This window comes from Malaclemys terrapin, chromosome 1 (assembly GCF_027887155.1).
Source record: "Malaclemys terrapin pileata isolate rMalTer1 chromosome 1, rMalTer1.hap1, whole genome shotgun sequence".
Taxonomy (NCBI): domain Eukaryota; kingdom Metazoa; phylum Chordata; order Testudines; family Emydidae; genus Malaclemys; species Malaclemys terrapin.
The window spans coordinates 325,105,715-325,119,264 of NC_071505.1; the positions used below are offsets into that span (position 1 = coordinate 325,105,715).

General features: G+C 48.0%; 1 protein-coding gene across 4 annotated transcripts in view; it reads right to left on the bottom strand.

Annotated features, from left to right (window-relative positions):
* The window catches only part of PIWIL4 (piwi like RNA-mediated gene silencing 4), a 59,547-nt gene that overhangs the window by 26,816 nt on the left and 19,181 nt on the right, over positions 1 to 13,550 (bottom strand). For all 4 annotated transcript variants that reach the window (XM_054015625.1, XM_054015626.1, XM_054015623.1 and 1 more), the window contains 2 exons: positions 3,204 to 3,321; positions 214 to 325 (listed from right to left, as the gene is read on the bottom strand). In XM_054015625.1, coding sequence (XP_053871600.1) covers positions 214 to 325; positions 3,204 to 3,321 — 230 coding nt within the window. The remainder of the gene's footprint in view (positions 1 to 213; positions 326 to 3,203; positions 3,322 to 13,550) is intronic.

Here is a 13,550-nt window from a genome sequence, read left to right on the forward strand (position 1 = left end):
ATGTGGTCTACAGCCACCTAAATTACAGCCCCAACCTGACTCCCATAACTACTGAGTAATGATAAAACCGAGTTTTCTAATAGCAGGCTTTCCCTCAGTAAGTTTCCCAGCCTTAGATATATTGGCACCTTTAAACAACAGTTACTGGGCACGCTGGGAGTGCCTAGAGAGACATTCACATATGGAATTTAAAGTGAAAGTTTCTGTACTCACTGTCTGCTCCTGCATTAGGATTTTTTCAGTTGGGACAACACGACCTGTCAGGGAAACTTGGCACCCAAGCTGCAGCCCCCACATCTCCAACTCTAAACGAGCCTCTTTGATTCTGTAAGAAGATTTTTGTTGATCTTATGGACAAGAACAAAAAAAAAAAGGAAGAAAAAACCCACCAGCACTGAAAATCCCAGTGAAGAGTCAGTCAGTAAAGTAGCAAACAAATTTTCAAAGGATCTGTTTCTATTTCCATTTTAATTTCTATCACACAGGAAAAAATACCAGCTATTCCATTAGAATAAAATAAATGTAATATGGGTGCTCTATACATGATCATTTCTAAAGGTTTCAGAACTTCTGAATAAAGGAAAAAACTATACACCACCAGTTATCAATGTCAGCTAGTTAAACTAGTGGGCCTGAGTATTACATTATGTTTAAGTATGTAGAATACACTAAGTTGTCTAGATTTTATCCAGCCTAGTGTACTGTAAATATAAAACCATCAACAGCTAACTAAGAATTATGGTACTTTAACTCCATCTAGGGGATCTACTCATATCATAAATCATAAAAGTAAGTGTATGTAGTTGCTAAAACTCTAATACAGAATTCAAAGCTTGTTGTTCATTTTAAATAAAGTAATGAATTATTTCAAGTACAAGACCTGTACTTTTCTCTCCTTAACTCTCTTCCTCACAACTGTCAAGCCATCCTATTCTTGTGTCCCATTACAGCTCTCTCATTCTCCTCTTTTCTTCAATGTATCACTCCAGCATTTAGGCCTTGCTGCCGCTCACCTTCATCTCCCCCAACTGTCCACACTAGTCAATATATTACATTGATAATACACAGTTTAAGTATATAAATACAGTGGAGCCCATTTAAACAAATATCTTTTAAAGGATTAGACTGGCTAAAAGGCAGTCAAAACAAAAGTAATACTATTTAAAAAAAATAGTTGGTAAAGCAATAAAACTGATTAAAATAATTTCCACTGCATAAAAAAGATAAAATGAGCTAGTGTCCTAGTAAAATAAGAGCGGTTATATACATGGTCAGGTATACAGAAATAATTATAGCATTAAATATCAGAGCCCATCTGTTCTACCAGCATCAGTCCACCCCAGTGATTACTGTACAAACCTAGTAAAAGTATTCAATGATGTAGGTAGAATGTTCATTCTTCCATCCTATTCCATTATTTACGAATAAAATATTTATAGGGGTGTGTGTGTATAACTTACACCTTAATTTAATGGCCAAACATTTTTTAAATGGGTGCTTAGAATACACCCCCAACATATCTATGCACTGATGCAAGTATCTGATTGCACATAGAGTATTTTAAAGGTCTGGTGCTACACCGATGGAAGTCAATGGCAACGCTCCCAATGACTTTCATGGGTGCAGGATGGAGCCCTAAATGAAGAAACTACCTGTGATGTAAACTGAGCTAATATCCTCCAAATAATTAATAGTCATTATAGCTACTCAGCTATTAACCTTACTTTCCCAGAAGACCAAACTAGTGATGCATTCTCTTATTTTTGATCCCATCTACGCTACAGAAAAATCAACCATGCTGGGGGCCCATTTACAACATAGTTGTCCCAACACAGTTAAAATCATAGAATCATAGAATATCAGGGTTAGAAGGGACCTCGGGAGGTCATCTACTCCAACCCCCTGCTCAAAGCAGGACCAATCCCTAACTAAATCATCCCAGCCAGGGCTTTGTCAAGCCTGACCTTAAAAACCTCTAAGGAAAGAGATTCCACCACCTCCCTAGGTAACCCATTCCAGTGCTTCACCACCCTCCTAGTGAAAAAGTTTTTCCTAATATCCAACCTAAATCTCCCCCACTGCAGCTTGAGACCATTACTCCTTGTTCTGTCATCTGCTACCACTGAGAACAGATGACAGAACAAGGAGTAATGGTCTCAAGCTGCAGTGGGGGAGATTTAGGTTGGATATTAGGAAAAACTTTTTCACTAGGAGGGTGGTGAAGCACTGGAATGGGTTACCTAGGGAGGTGGTGGAGTCTAGATCCTCCCTCTATGGAACCCCCTTTCAGGTAGTTGAAAGCAGCTATCAGATCCCCCCTCATTCTTCTCTTCTGCAGACTAAACAATCCCAGGTCCCTCTGCCTCTCCTCATAAGTCATCTGCTCCACCCCCCTAATCATTTTTGTTGCCCTCCGCTGGACTTTTTCCAATTTTTCCACATCCTTCTTGTAGTGTGGGACCCAAAACTGGACGCAGTACTCCAGATGAGGCCTCACCAATGTCGAATAGAGGGGAATGATCATGTCCCTCTATCTGCTGGCAATGCCCCTTCTTATACAGCCCAAAGGCCGTTAGCCTTCTTGGAAACAACGGCACACTGTTGACTCATATCCAGCTTCTTGTCCACTGTAACCCTCGGTCCTTTTCTGCAGAACTGCTGCCTAGCCATTCGGTCCCTAGTCTGTAGCAACACATGAGATTCTTCCATGCTAAGTGCAGGACTCTGCACTTGTCCTTGTTGAACCACATCAGATTTCTTTTGGCCCAATCCTCTAATTTGTCTAGGTCCCTCTGTATCCTATCCCTACCCTCCAGTGTATCTACCCCCCCCCCCCAGTTTAGTGTCATCTGCAAATTTGCTGAGGGTGGCAGCAATGTGCTCCAAATTATAGTGTAAAGAACAGCAAATCATATGTTAACTGTGTCCCAAAATCTTTCTACAGTCCTTACAAGCTTGAAACCAGGCTGTCACATGATTTTAGGTACACAGCTTGTTTTTGTAGTAGTAGCAAGTGTTTTGGTAAGCCATTCCTCCTCTTCTACATCTGTGCTACGATGACGAATCATAGAATGAGATGGCATGGCATTTTAGCAGAACAGGTAACTACAGACTGTCAAAAGATCACACAACTCATTTCACTTAACATCTCAGGCTGAAGTCTAATTTTGGTCCTAAAGGCGGGTTTTGTTATATTAAACTACCTCTGAATGTTGTCAACAAGCCGAGACAGCCTTTGCTGTCTTTGCTCAGGATTCAGATGCATTTCTTGAGCCAGATCCTTCATCAGACGGAAGTCAGAAATTGCCCGGCTGGTCAAACCTAATAATGATAATGAATATGTCAGAAAGCATTCCTCCCCCTTCCCCCCCCCCCCCCAAAAAAAAAACCCAAAACAAATCCAGAAAAAGAATAGCATCAGCACTGATCTTGAGTATCTATGTGTTCATACCAGGCCTATCATCATGGTATCTGATGCTATATTATTACTTAACAGATATATTGTAGTGTCCCCTACTGGCTTCAACCTGATTGCGATTCTTTATGCTGGGTACTGTATAAACACAGAAAATTGACAATCCCTGCCCCAAAAAACTTACGATCTAAAACAAGAAGGTTGGGATAGGAAGAGGAGGTGAGATAAAAATAGAAGGATGTGTGCAATTCTTAGTTGGGAGCTTCCCTAGCTATTAATATTTAACCTCCCTAGCTATTAATATTTAATTCCTCATAAAAAAAGCATCCTTTGGTTTAGCAGACAGCCATTTTGCCACTGTGCAAACTTCCCACTAGTAGGGAATTGGATGCAAGCCTGAGGACTGGTCTTCACTACAGGGAGATTGAAGCTGTTGCAATCGATGCAGCAGAGGTCCATTTAGTGGATATAGTGAAGACCAGCTAAATCGACGGTAGAGCACTCTCCAGTCGACTCTGGTACTCCAGCTCCCAGAGAAGATTAAGGTAAGTCAACCAGACAGTGTCTCCCGTCAACACAGTGCAGCAAAGACACTGGGGTAAGTTGACCTAAGCTACGTTGACTCCAACTACGTTACGTTATTCACGTAGCTGGAGTAGAGCAATTTAGGTCAACTTACCCCGATAGTGAACACAAGCCCAAAGTTAAATGGTTTAAATTCCTGGTTGGACAGATGCCACCTATGGAGATCTTATCTTATGAGTTTAAAGATGACATCTGCTATCAATCTTGAAAGAATGCAGGTTATTCTTTTGGCATGCATGATGTTGAAATTATTGTCAAAAAGATGACATAAAAGTGGTTGCCCAATAAAGGGGAAAACACTAGATGAAGTGTCCAAATTGATAATAGCTGTAACCCCTTCCACCAAAAACTGTAAATCTCAGGTCACTGCTGTAGTTTTTCTTTTAGATTTACATCAACATTTTGGTATATGTATTGTGCAGCCTTGAGTGTTTTCACAAGTTGTCACTGAGACAGTGTAATCTATTTGAGGCATCCTTAATTTATACAAATATACACTCTTCAAAAAGTATTCCTGGTCTTCACAACCCTGGCCAGTGTCTTAGTATGGCTTCTTGTCAATTTCACATTGCATTCAATGGAGTTCCTCCAGATTTAAAGTGGTGTAACTGAAAGCAAAATTGGCCTGCTGTATATAGGGCTTTTGATTTGTTTCAAAGTGAGTATCAATCCAAAAAGCATATAATTTGCTGCTATGTTTCATACTGCTGCCAATTTGTGAACCTTAAATTGTGCCAGACCCATGCTCTTCTCTAGTCTGAAACTGACAAGGAGCAATGCTCAATATGCATTTAGTGTAGTTACCCCAGATTAAATCAGTGAGAGACGCCCATCTCCTAAAAGAAATAGCTGAGAAGTGAGAGGTTGCTTATTTCTGATCATTGCCTCATATGCAACATAAACAGAAATTTCTTTAGCAAAGAGGCTTATGCTGTTTATTCCATCTTCATAGCTCTGGATGCAATTTACAAATATCTTGTTTTAAGTGTATAATAGTTTGTAAGTAGACTGCAGGTAAAAGATGGTTACTAACTTTTCATACCCATTGTTCTTCAAGATGTGGTGTTCATGTCCATTCCATTCTAGGTGTTCGCGCGCCGACGTGCTCAGCTGCTGGAGATTTTTGCCTTAGTGGTATCTGTAGGGCCAGCTCTGGTGCCCCCAGGAGCCCTGTGCTCATGTGATGGTATATGAGGTGCTGCCTGCCCTGTGCCCTCTCAGTTCTTGCTTGCTGTCAACTGCGACTGCAGGGAAGGAGGGCGAGTCATGGAATGGACATGAGCAACACATCTCAAAGAACAACATTTACAAAAGGTTAGAAACAGTCTTTTCTTTTTCGAGTGCTTGCTCATGTTGATTCCATGTTAGGTGACTCACAAGCAGTATCCCTAGAGATGGGCTCTGAGTTCACGGATGTGCTGTTTGCAACACTGCGCTGCCAAAGCTGACATCGTCCCGAGCCTGCTGGGTGATGTCATAATGGGATGCGAAGGCATGGACTGAAGACCAAGTAGCGGCTCTCCAGATGTCTTGAATCAGCACCTGTGTGAGGAAGGCTGATGATGAGGCTTGCACTTTGGTGGAGTGAGTGGTTACAATCGCGGGTGGTGACATCTTTTCTTGTTTATAACAGAACTTGATGCAGGTGGTTATCTACGAGGAAATTCTCTGAGGAGACCAGCAGACCTTTCAGACTGTCTGCCACTGCGACAAAGAACTGTGTCGACTTATGGAAGAGTCTAGTTCTTTCGATGTAGAAGGCCAAGACCCATCTAACATCCAGAGTATGCAACCTGCGCTCCTTGCTGGATTTGTGAGGTTTCAGAAAGAACACCAGTAGAAACGTGTCCTGATTATTGTGGAACTGTGACACCACCTTTGTTAAAAAGGCTGGGTGGAGCAGCAGCTGGACCTTGTCCTTGTATAACACCGTATATGGGGGTTCCAATGTCAGCGCTCTAATCTCGGAGACTCTCTGGGTTGAAGTAATTGCCACCAGGAAGGAGACCTTCCACAACAAGGAGCAGCAGAGAAGAAGAAGCTAATAGCTCGAACGGGGGACCCATGGCCTTTTACAGCACCACATTCAGATCCCAAGGCAGGATAGGGTCACGAACTTGAGGGTAAAGCCTTTCTAGTCCCTTTAGGAACCTGATTGCCATATATCAAGGCTGATTCCCCACTCAGGCACTTTGAGTGCTGAAGATGGGGGCCCGCAAGGGTTTTAAAAATTAATACTTGCCACTCCAGGCTTGTATTAAACTCCCAATGTTACAGCTTCTCCCTGACCTTGGCTTGGTAAATGCTGCCACCACCCAAATGCAACCCCCTTTTTCAGATCTTAGGAAGGCGCACTTGGGAATTCCTTCCTGTGGGGTACCCTCAAGGCCTTTCACCCTACCCCCCTCCAGGGAAGAGCTGAGAAAGAAAACAAAGGAAATTAGCTGCCACCAGCTAATTTAACAACATATGCACAATCCTCTTAGGACACCAAAATCCAATCATGTTCTTAAAAAAGGTAAATTTTATTAAAAACAAAAAGAAAGAAAATACACCTGGAACTTAGGCTTTTGCTAGATTTTAAAAGCGAATTCCAAAAATTAAGCAACCAAAATAGCTTTCTTGGGAGTTCAGCTTAAAGGTTACACACAAACAAAAGCATCTGGGGTTAGCACAGAAAAGAAATAAACCTAATCGTGTCTTTCTAGACATTTCTTAATCTACGTACATGTTTGGGTAGTTCTAGGTACAATCTGATGATTTCCATACCTGGCAAAAAGCTTTTTACAGCACAGTCATAAGCCCTAACTTTGCTCTGTTCCCCTCTCTTCGGAGAACAATCACAGAACACAAAAGAAAAGCTTTTTCCCCTATTTTAAAAAGTTTTAGCCTTCCCATTGGCTCTTTCAGTCAGGTGCCCACTCCCTTTTCTTTACCTGGGGGACTTTTTTAACCCTTTACAGGTAAAGCAAGCAGCCACCAAGAGGGACTTTATAGCTAACTGGGTGGATGGATGTCCATAAAAGGGAGCTCTCCCCTCCCCCCTTCATTTATCACACCATGTCATTACAGAAAACTGATTTCCCTTGGAACAGAGGGTAGAAGGCTGAGATGGCTGCCAGGTGAACTTTAATTAGTCCAAGGTAGTCCAAGATGGATTGTCGAAGATGGATTGTAATGAGGCCCAGGAAGGACAAAGTTTCCGGTCTGAGGCCCACTTTGTAAAGCGCTTCCATTTGGCTAGGCAGGTCACCCTAGTGGACAGCTTTATTCTACCCATCAGAACTTGCTAAACTTGCATTGAGCATGCTTGTTTCTCCACATTCAGCCACGCTGTCAGGCGCAGAGACGCTAGCTTTGGGTGCAACAGACAGCCATGGCTCTGTGAGAATAAGCCCGGCCAGACAGATCTCCTAGATCACACTTGCACCAGGAAGGCAACCAAGGCCACCTGCGCCCTAATCAAGTGGACCGTCACGATCGCCAGCGGGGCCACCTTTGCCAGCTCATAACAGTAACGGAAGCAGGCTGCGATCCAAGACGAAATTCTTTGGGTAGACACTGGGCAACCCTTCATCCTGTCTGCGACAGCAACCAACAGCTGCGTTGACTCACAGAACGGCTTGATCCTATCTATGTAGAAGGCCAGCACCTGTCAGACATCCAGGGTGTGTAGCCTCTGTTCCTCGTCCAACGCATGAGGCTTTGGACAGAAGACCGGTAAGTACACATTCTGACCTGTATAAAACTGGGAGACGACCTTGAGCAGGAAGGCCGGGTGCAGATGCAGCTGGACCTTGTCCTTGTAGAAGACTGTATAGGGTGGCTCCAAAGTGAGCGCCCTGATCTTGGACATCCTGCAGGCCGAAGTTATGATGACCAAGAGAGAAGCAGGAGGGCGCACGAAGCCAGGGACTCAAAGGGAGGGCCCATGAGCCTTGACAACACAAGATCCAGGTCCCAAGGGGGGACCGGGTCCTCGACATGCAGGTAGAGGCGCTCAAGACCCTTTAAGAACCGTGCCATCATAGGACGGGTGAAGATTGACCAACCTTGAAACGGAGGGTGGAATGCCGAGATGGCCACCAGGTGGATTCTAACCAAAAAGAGTGACAGGTCCTGGGTCTTGCGGTGCAGTAAATAGTCCAGGACGTGTTGCAGCGGGGCCTCCTCTGACCAAAGTTGTCAATCCGAGGCCCAATATGTGAACCGTTTTCACTTTGCCAGGTAGGTCGCCCTGGTGGAAAGCTTCCTGCTGCCCAACAAGAAATGTTGGACACCAACAGAGCATGCTCACTCGTCCAAATTCAGCCATGCAGTAGCCATGCTATCAGATGCAGCACTGCCAGGTTCAGATGCAGCAAGATGCCGTGGTTCTGGGCCAACAGATGCGTCCAAAGAGGCAGCTGCAGCGGGGTGGCTGTCGAAAGACTGAGTGACATGCTGAACCAGTGTTAGCAAGGCCACATTGGAGCTATGAGGATGATGCTCACCCTGTCCTGCTTCACTTTTATCAGGATCCTGTGAATTAGGGGCACTGGCGGGAAGGCATATATCAGCACTCCTGACCACGGAAGCAAGAAGGCGTCCAACAGGGATCCCTTGTCCTTGCCCTGCAGGGAATAGAACATGTTGCACTTTTTGTTCTGCCTGGAAGCAAGACCCACCTGGAAGCAAGGCCCACCTGGGGACTCCCCCACCTGCCAGGTCCACCTGGGGACTCCCCGAGCTGCAGAAGATTAGGCTGACCACCTCTGGGTGGAGCAACCATTTTTGGCGAGATGAGAAGGCTCTGCTGAGGCAATCTGCCATGATGTTCTTGACACCAGGCAGGTGGGCAGCCACCAGATGAATATCATGCCGCACACAGAAGTTCCAAAGGCTGAGGGCCTCCTGACAAAGGGCCAAAGTCCTGGCCCCGCCCTGCCTGTTGATGTAATACATTGCAGCGGTATTGTCCGTTAGGACCTGCACTACCTTGCCTTTTAGGTGGGGCAAGAAGACCTGGCAGGCCAGGTGAACTTCTCTGAGCTCCCTGACGTTGATATGGAGGGGTTAGGTCATCCCGCAGCCAGCAGCCCTGGGTGCTGAGCTCGCCCAGATGGGCTCTGCATCCCAGAGCGGAGGCATCGGATATCAGAGTCAGCAACGGGAACTCCCTGCAGCACCGCTGCATCGGTGCCAGCAGGGGAGTAGGTCCATTCCCGCTCACAGGAGTCAAAGGAGGACCTTTTGTCAGGCTGACGGCCCCGACCAGGGAGGGCTGACCACAAGGCTCCAGTGTAGGCAGCCGGCTTGGGGCCCTTTTCTTCGGCACCAGCGACATGGAGCAGTGCTGGGAGGGCCCCAGTGGCGCACTTTGCGCTGATGCTGAGGTGCTGGGAGATTTGTGCCGAGATGGCTTGGATGCCGGGTGGACTCCATAAGCAAGGCTCTAAGCCTGATGTGTCTCTCCTTCTGCATGCGAGGCCTAAAGGTCTTACAAATGTGGCACTGCTCTTTAACGTGCGCTTCCCACAGGCACTTGAGACAGCCACCATGGTGGCCTGTTACAGGAGTCGCAGGAGGCAAAGTCCCCGCTGGGACCTAACTACTAACACTAACTACTACAATTAATAGGTACTTAACGCTAAAGATAACTATACACAAAGCCAAAAGGAAGTAACCAGTCCTTGACAAGCAAAGAAGGCGCTCTGACTGACTACCATGGGCGGTAGGAAGGAACTGAGAGGGCATAGGGCCGGCGGCGCCTGATATACTGTGCCACGAACATAGCACTCCAGAGGGCACCACAGCCGACCCTACGGGCACCGCTAAAGCAAAAATCTCACATGGGTGTGCGTACACCTAAAATGGAATAGACGTAAGCAAGCACTCGAAGAAGAACCAGAGGTACCAGCGGAAAGTGGTATAGTAGTGCCTCCGTCCATGGAAGTAGGAAGGCATCGAAGAGAGTACCTTTGCTGAGCCAGCAGATCAAGCAGAACTGGTGACACTTTCTGTTCTTCCTGGATGCGAACAGGTCCACCTGGGAAGTCCCCCACCTCTGGAAGATCATACTGACTGCCTCTGGGTGTAGTGACCACTCATAGCGAGATGAGAGGACCTCCTAAGGAGATTTGCCAGTGCATTCCTGGCACCCAGAAGGTGTGACGCCATGAGATGAATGGCACGCTGTACACAGAAATCCCGTAACTGGAGAGCCTCTTGGCATAGGGCTGACAAGCAAGCTCCACCTTGCTTGTTGATCTAGAACATCATGGCACTACTGTCCATCAGGATTTGAAACACTCTGCCCCTCAGGTAGGGAAGAAACACCTGGCAGGCCAAGCATATAGCCCTGAATCCCCTAACATTTATGTGGAGGGCACGATCCTCCTGTGACCAGAGGCCTTGTGTGCTGAGGTCATCGAGTTGGGCTCCCCACCCCAGATCCGAAACATTGGAGACCAATGTCATCAATGGAGATTGGGCCACGAAGGGAATTTCTTCCAACACCGATCGGGGATCCGTCCAACAGGTTAGGGATGACAGGATGTGGGATGGGACTGTGACCACTAGATCCAAATCATGTCTGCCGGGAGCATAAACCAACGCCAGCCACATCTGCAGGGTCCAGAGGCACAGACGCGCATGCCGGAGCACATAAGTACATGCTGCCATATGGCCCAGCACCTTGAGGCATACCCGAGCAGTCAGGCTCTTACGTGCGTGATGAGGTCCGACATGGCTCAGAACCAGGACTCTGGCAGAAAGGCCCTGGCCTGAGTAGAATTGAGTAGTGCCCCTACAAACTCTATCTCCTGAACTGGGGTCAGGGTTGATTTCCACTTGTTTATAAGCAGGCCCAGATCCTGACAAGTGGCCCACACCAGATTGAGGCTGTTCAGAACCTGGGCTTGTGACCTGCCTCTGACAAGTCAGTCATTGAGGTATGTGTAGATCTATACCCCCGACGTCTCAGGTAAGCGGCCACTACCGCTATACACTTTGTGAAGACCCTCAGAGCAGATGAAAGATCAAAGGGAAGCACCATGAATTGTAAATGGCATTGGCCCACTACGAATCGGAGGAATCTCCTGTGTCCATGGAAAATAGAAATGCGGAAACAGGAAATGGATCCAGAAAGGGGATGATGGAGGCCAGGGAGACCATGCAGAACTTCAACTTCTTGAGATATTTGTTGAGGAGATGCAGGTCTAGGATGGGTCTGAAGCTGCCTTTGGCCCAGGGGTCGGCAACGTTTGGCACGCGGCTCACCAGGGTAAACACCCTAGCGGGCCGGGCCAGTTTATTTACCTGCTGACGCGGCAGGTTCGGCCGATCGCGGCCCCCACTGGCCGCGGTTCGCCGTCCCGGGCCAATGGGGGCGGCGGGAAGCCGCGGCCAGCACATCCCTCGCCTGCGCTGCTTCCCTCCGCCCTCATTGGCCCGGGACAGCGAACCATGGCCAGTGGGGGCCGCGATCGGCCAAACCTGCCGCGTCAGCAGGTAAATAAACTGGCCCAGCCCGCTACGGTGCTTACCCTGGCGAGCCGTGTGCCAAACATTGCTGATCCCTGCTTTGGCCTTTGGGATTAGGAAATATTGGGAATAAAACCCCTTTCCCCTCATATCTTGAGGAACTTCCTCTATGGCTCCAATCTGTAGGAGTTTCTACCTCCTGGACGAGGTGTTGCTCGTGAGAAGGGTCCCTGAAAAGGGACAAGGAAGGAGGGATGGAGGAAAACTGCAGGGTGTAGGCCAGTTGCAATGGTGTTGAGCTCCCACCGGTCTGAGGTAACCTGAGCCCATGCAGTGAGGAAAGGAGACAAGCAGTTCAGAAACAGAAGGGGGGATGGATCCTGGAGCCAGACTGAAATACCGTCCTCGAGTGCACCCTCAAAATGCTGGCCCTGGGCCACCTGGGTGTCATACGGGCCCCAACTGGGCAGCTGGAAGATAACAGGGTGGGATGACAACATTTAAAACCTTTGTGTCTGTCCCTTCTCTTGTAGGAGCTCTGCCGTGGTGGACCCAAGAATCTAGGCAGTGGAGGCAGCCGGAAATGTCGGCCTGCGGCATGTACAGTCCCAAGGAGCGAAGTGTGGCACAGGAATCTTTCAGTTCGTGCAGCCAGGTATCCATTTGCTCTGAAAACAGAACTTTGCCCTCAAATGGAAGGTTCTGAATGGACTGCTGCACTTCTTGGGACAGCCATAAGTTGCTTCTCATGGATACAGCGGAGGCCATTGACCTGGTCGCCAAATCAGCCGCATCCAATGCCATCTGGAGAGAGGCTCTAGCTACCGTTCTACTCTCCTTCAGGATGGATGCGAACTCCTGTCCAAGTTCTTGTGGCAGGGAGTCCTTAAATTTACTCAACGAATCCCAGATATTGTAATTATCTCTCCCCAACAACGGCTGCTAGTTAGATATCCTAGGTTGGAGACTGATAGTAAAATAAATTTTTCCCCCAAAGAGGTCCAGTTTTCTAGCGTCCTTGTTTTTAGGTGTGGCGCTTGCCTGTCCTGCTCATTTGCAGCAAACACTACCAGAGATGCTGGAGGTGGGTGTGAATATAAATATTCACAGCGTTTGGCAAGCACATAAAATTTCTTTTCTGCCCTCTTAGACATTGGTGGCAAAGGGGACGGGGTCTGCCAAAGGGCCTTGACCACTTTCAGCACCCCTTCATGCACTGGCAGCATACCTTAGAGAGTGCTGCAGCCACCAGTATGGCAAAGAGGCTATGTGTTGGCTCTGAGCTCTTCCTGGTGGGCCGAAAGTCATCTGGTGGGAGTGGGTGGGAGGAACCTGCAACTGCCTCGTCCGGGGATGAGAAGGATGATGACAATACCAAGGGAGGGGCTGTGGCACCTTCTACCGGGAAGTCTCCCTGGGACCGACACTTGCCCTTCAGTACCAGCATCACAGACCAAGTCTGGCTCCTTCAGCAGTGCAGGCAGTGCCACGGACTGCTTCTCGGATGTGGCTGCGGATGATCAGTGAGAGTACGGGTCTGGCATCATGGGGAGCTTCGGGTCCAGCTCTAAAGTCCAGTGCCCAGGCTGACCAATGCTTCTGAGGCTGCGAACTGAACTCCCCCTCCGACTCCGAGGAGGACTCCTCCCTCGGGGATCATGGTGGGGCTGTCAGTGCCTCCCTATGTCAGCCCTGACAAGAGGCCGGAAAGCAGTTCTAAGAGGAAGGTGACCAGCAGCGTTCCGGAGAACGGTACCGCGTAGGCAGGGACCAGAGTCGAGATGGTGGAGAGTGGCACCGAGCTGGAGACCACGTCGAGGACCTTTGAGGAGTCGGCGATTGGTGCTGCAGCATCACTAACTGTTGCCGAGAGGAGGGCAGCTGGTACCGGGAGTTTGGTGACTGACACTGCAAGGTCAGTGAGCCACATCATGAAGCTCGAGAGCGCGAACATGGAGCCGGCAACCTGGGCCGTGGGATCGGAGACCGTAATTGTGGTACAGGAGATCAGGGCCATGATGTGACAGACTGGTGCCATGACTCCAGGACCGGCAACAACCGAGTGCCCATTGCGGTGGTCCCATGG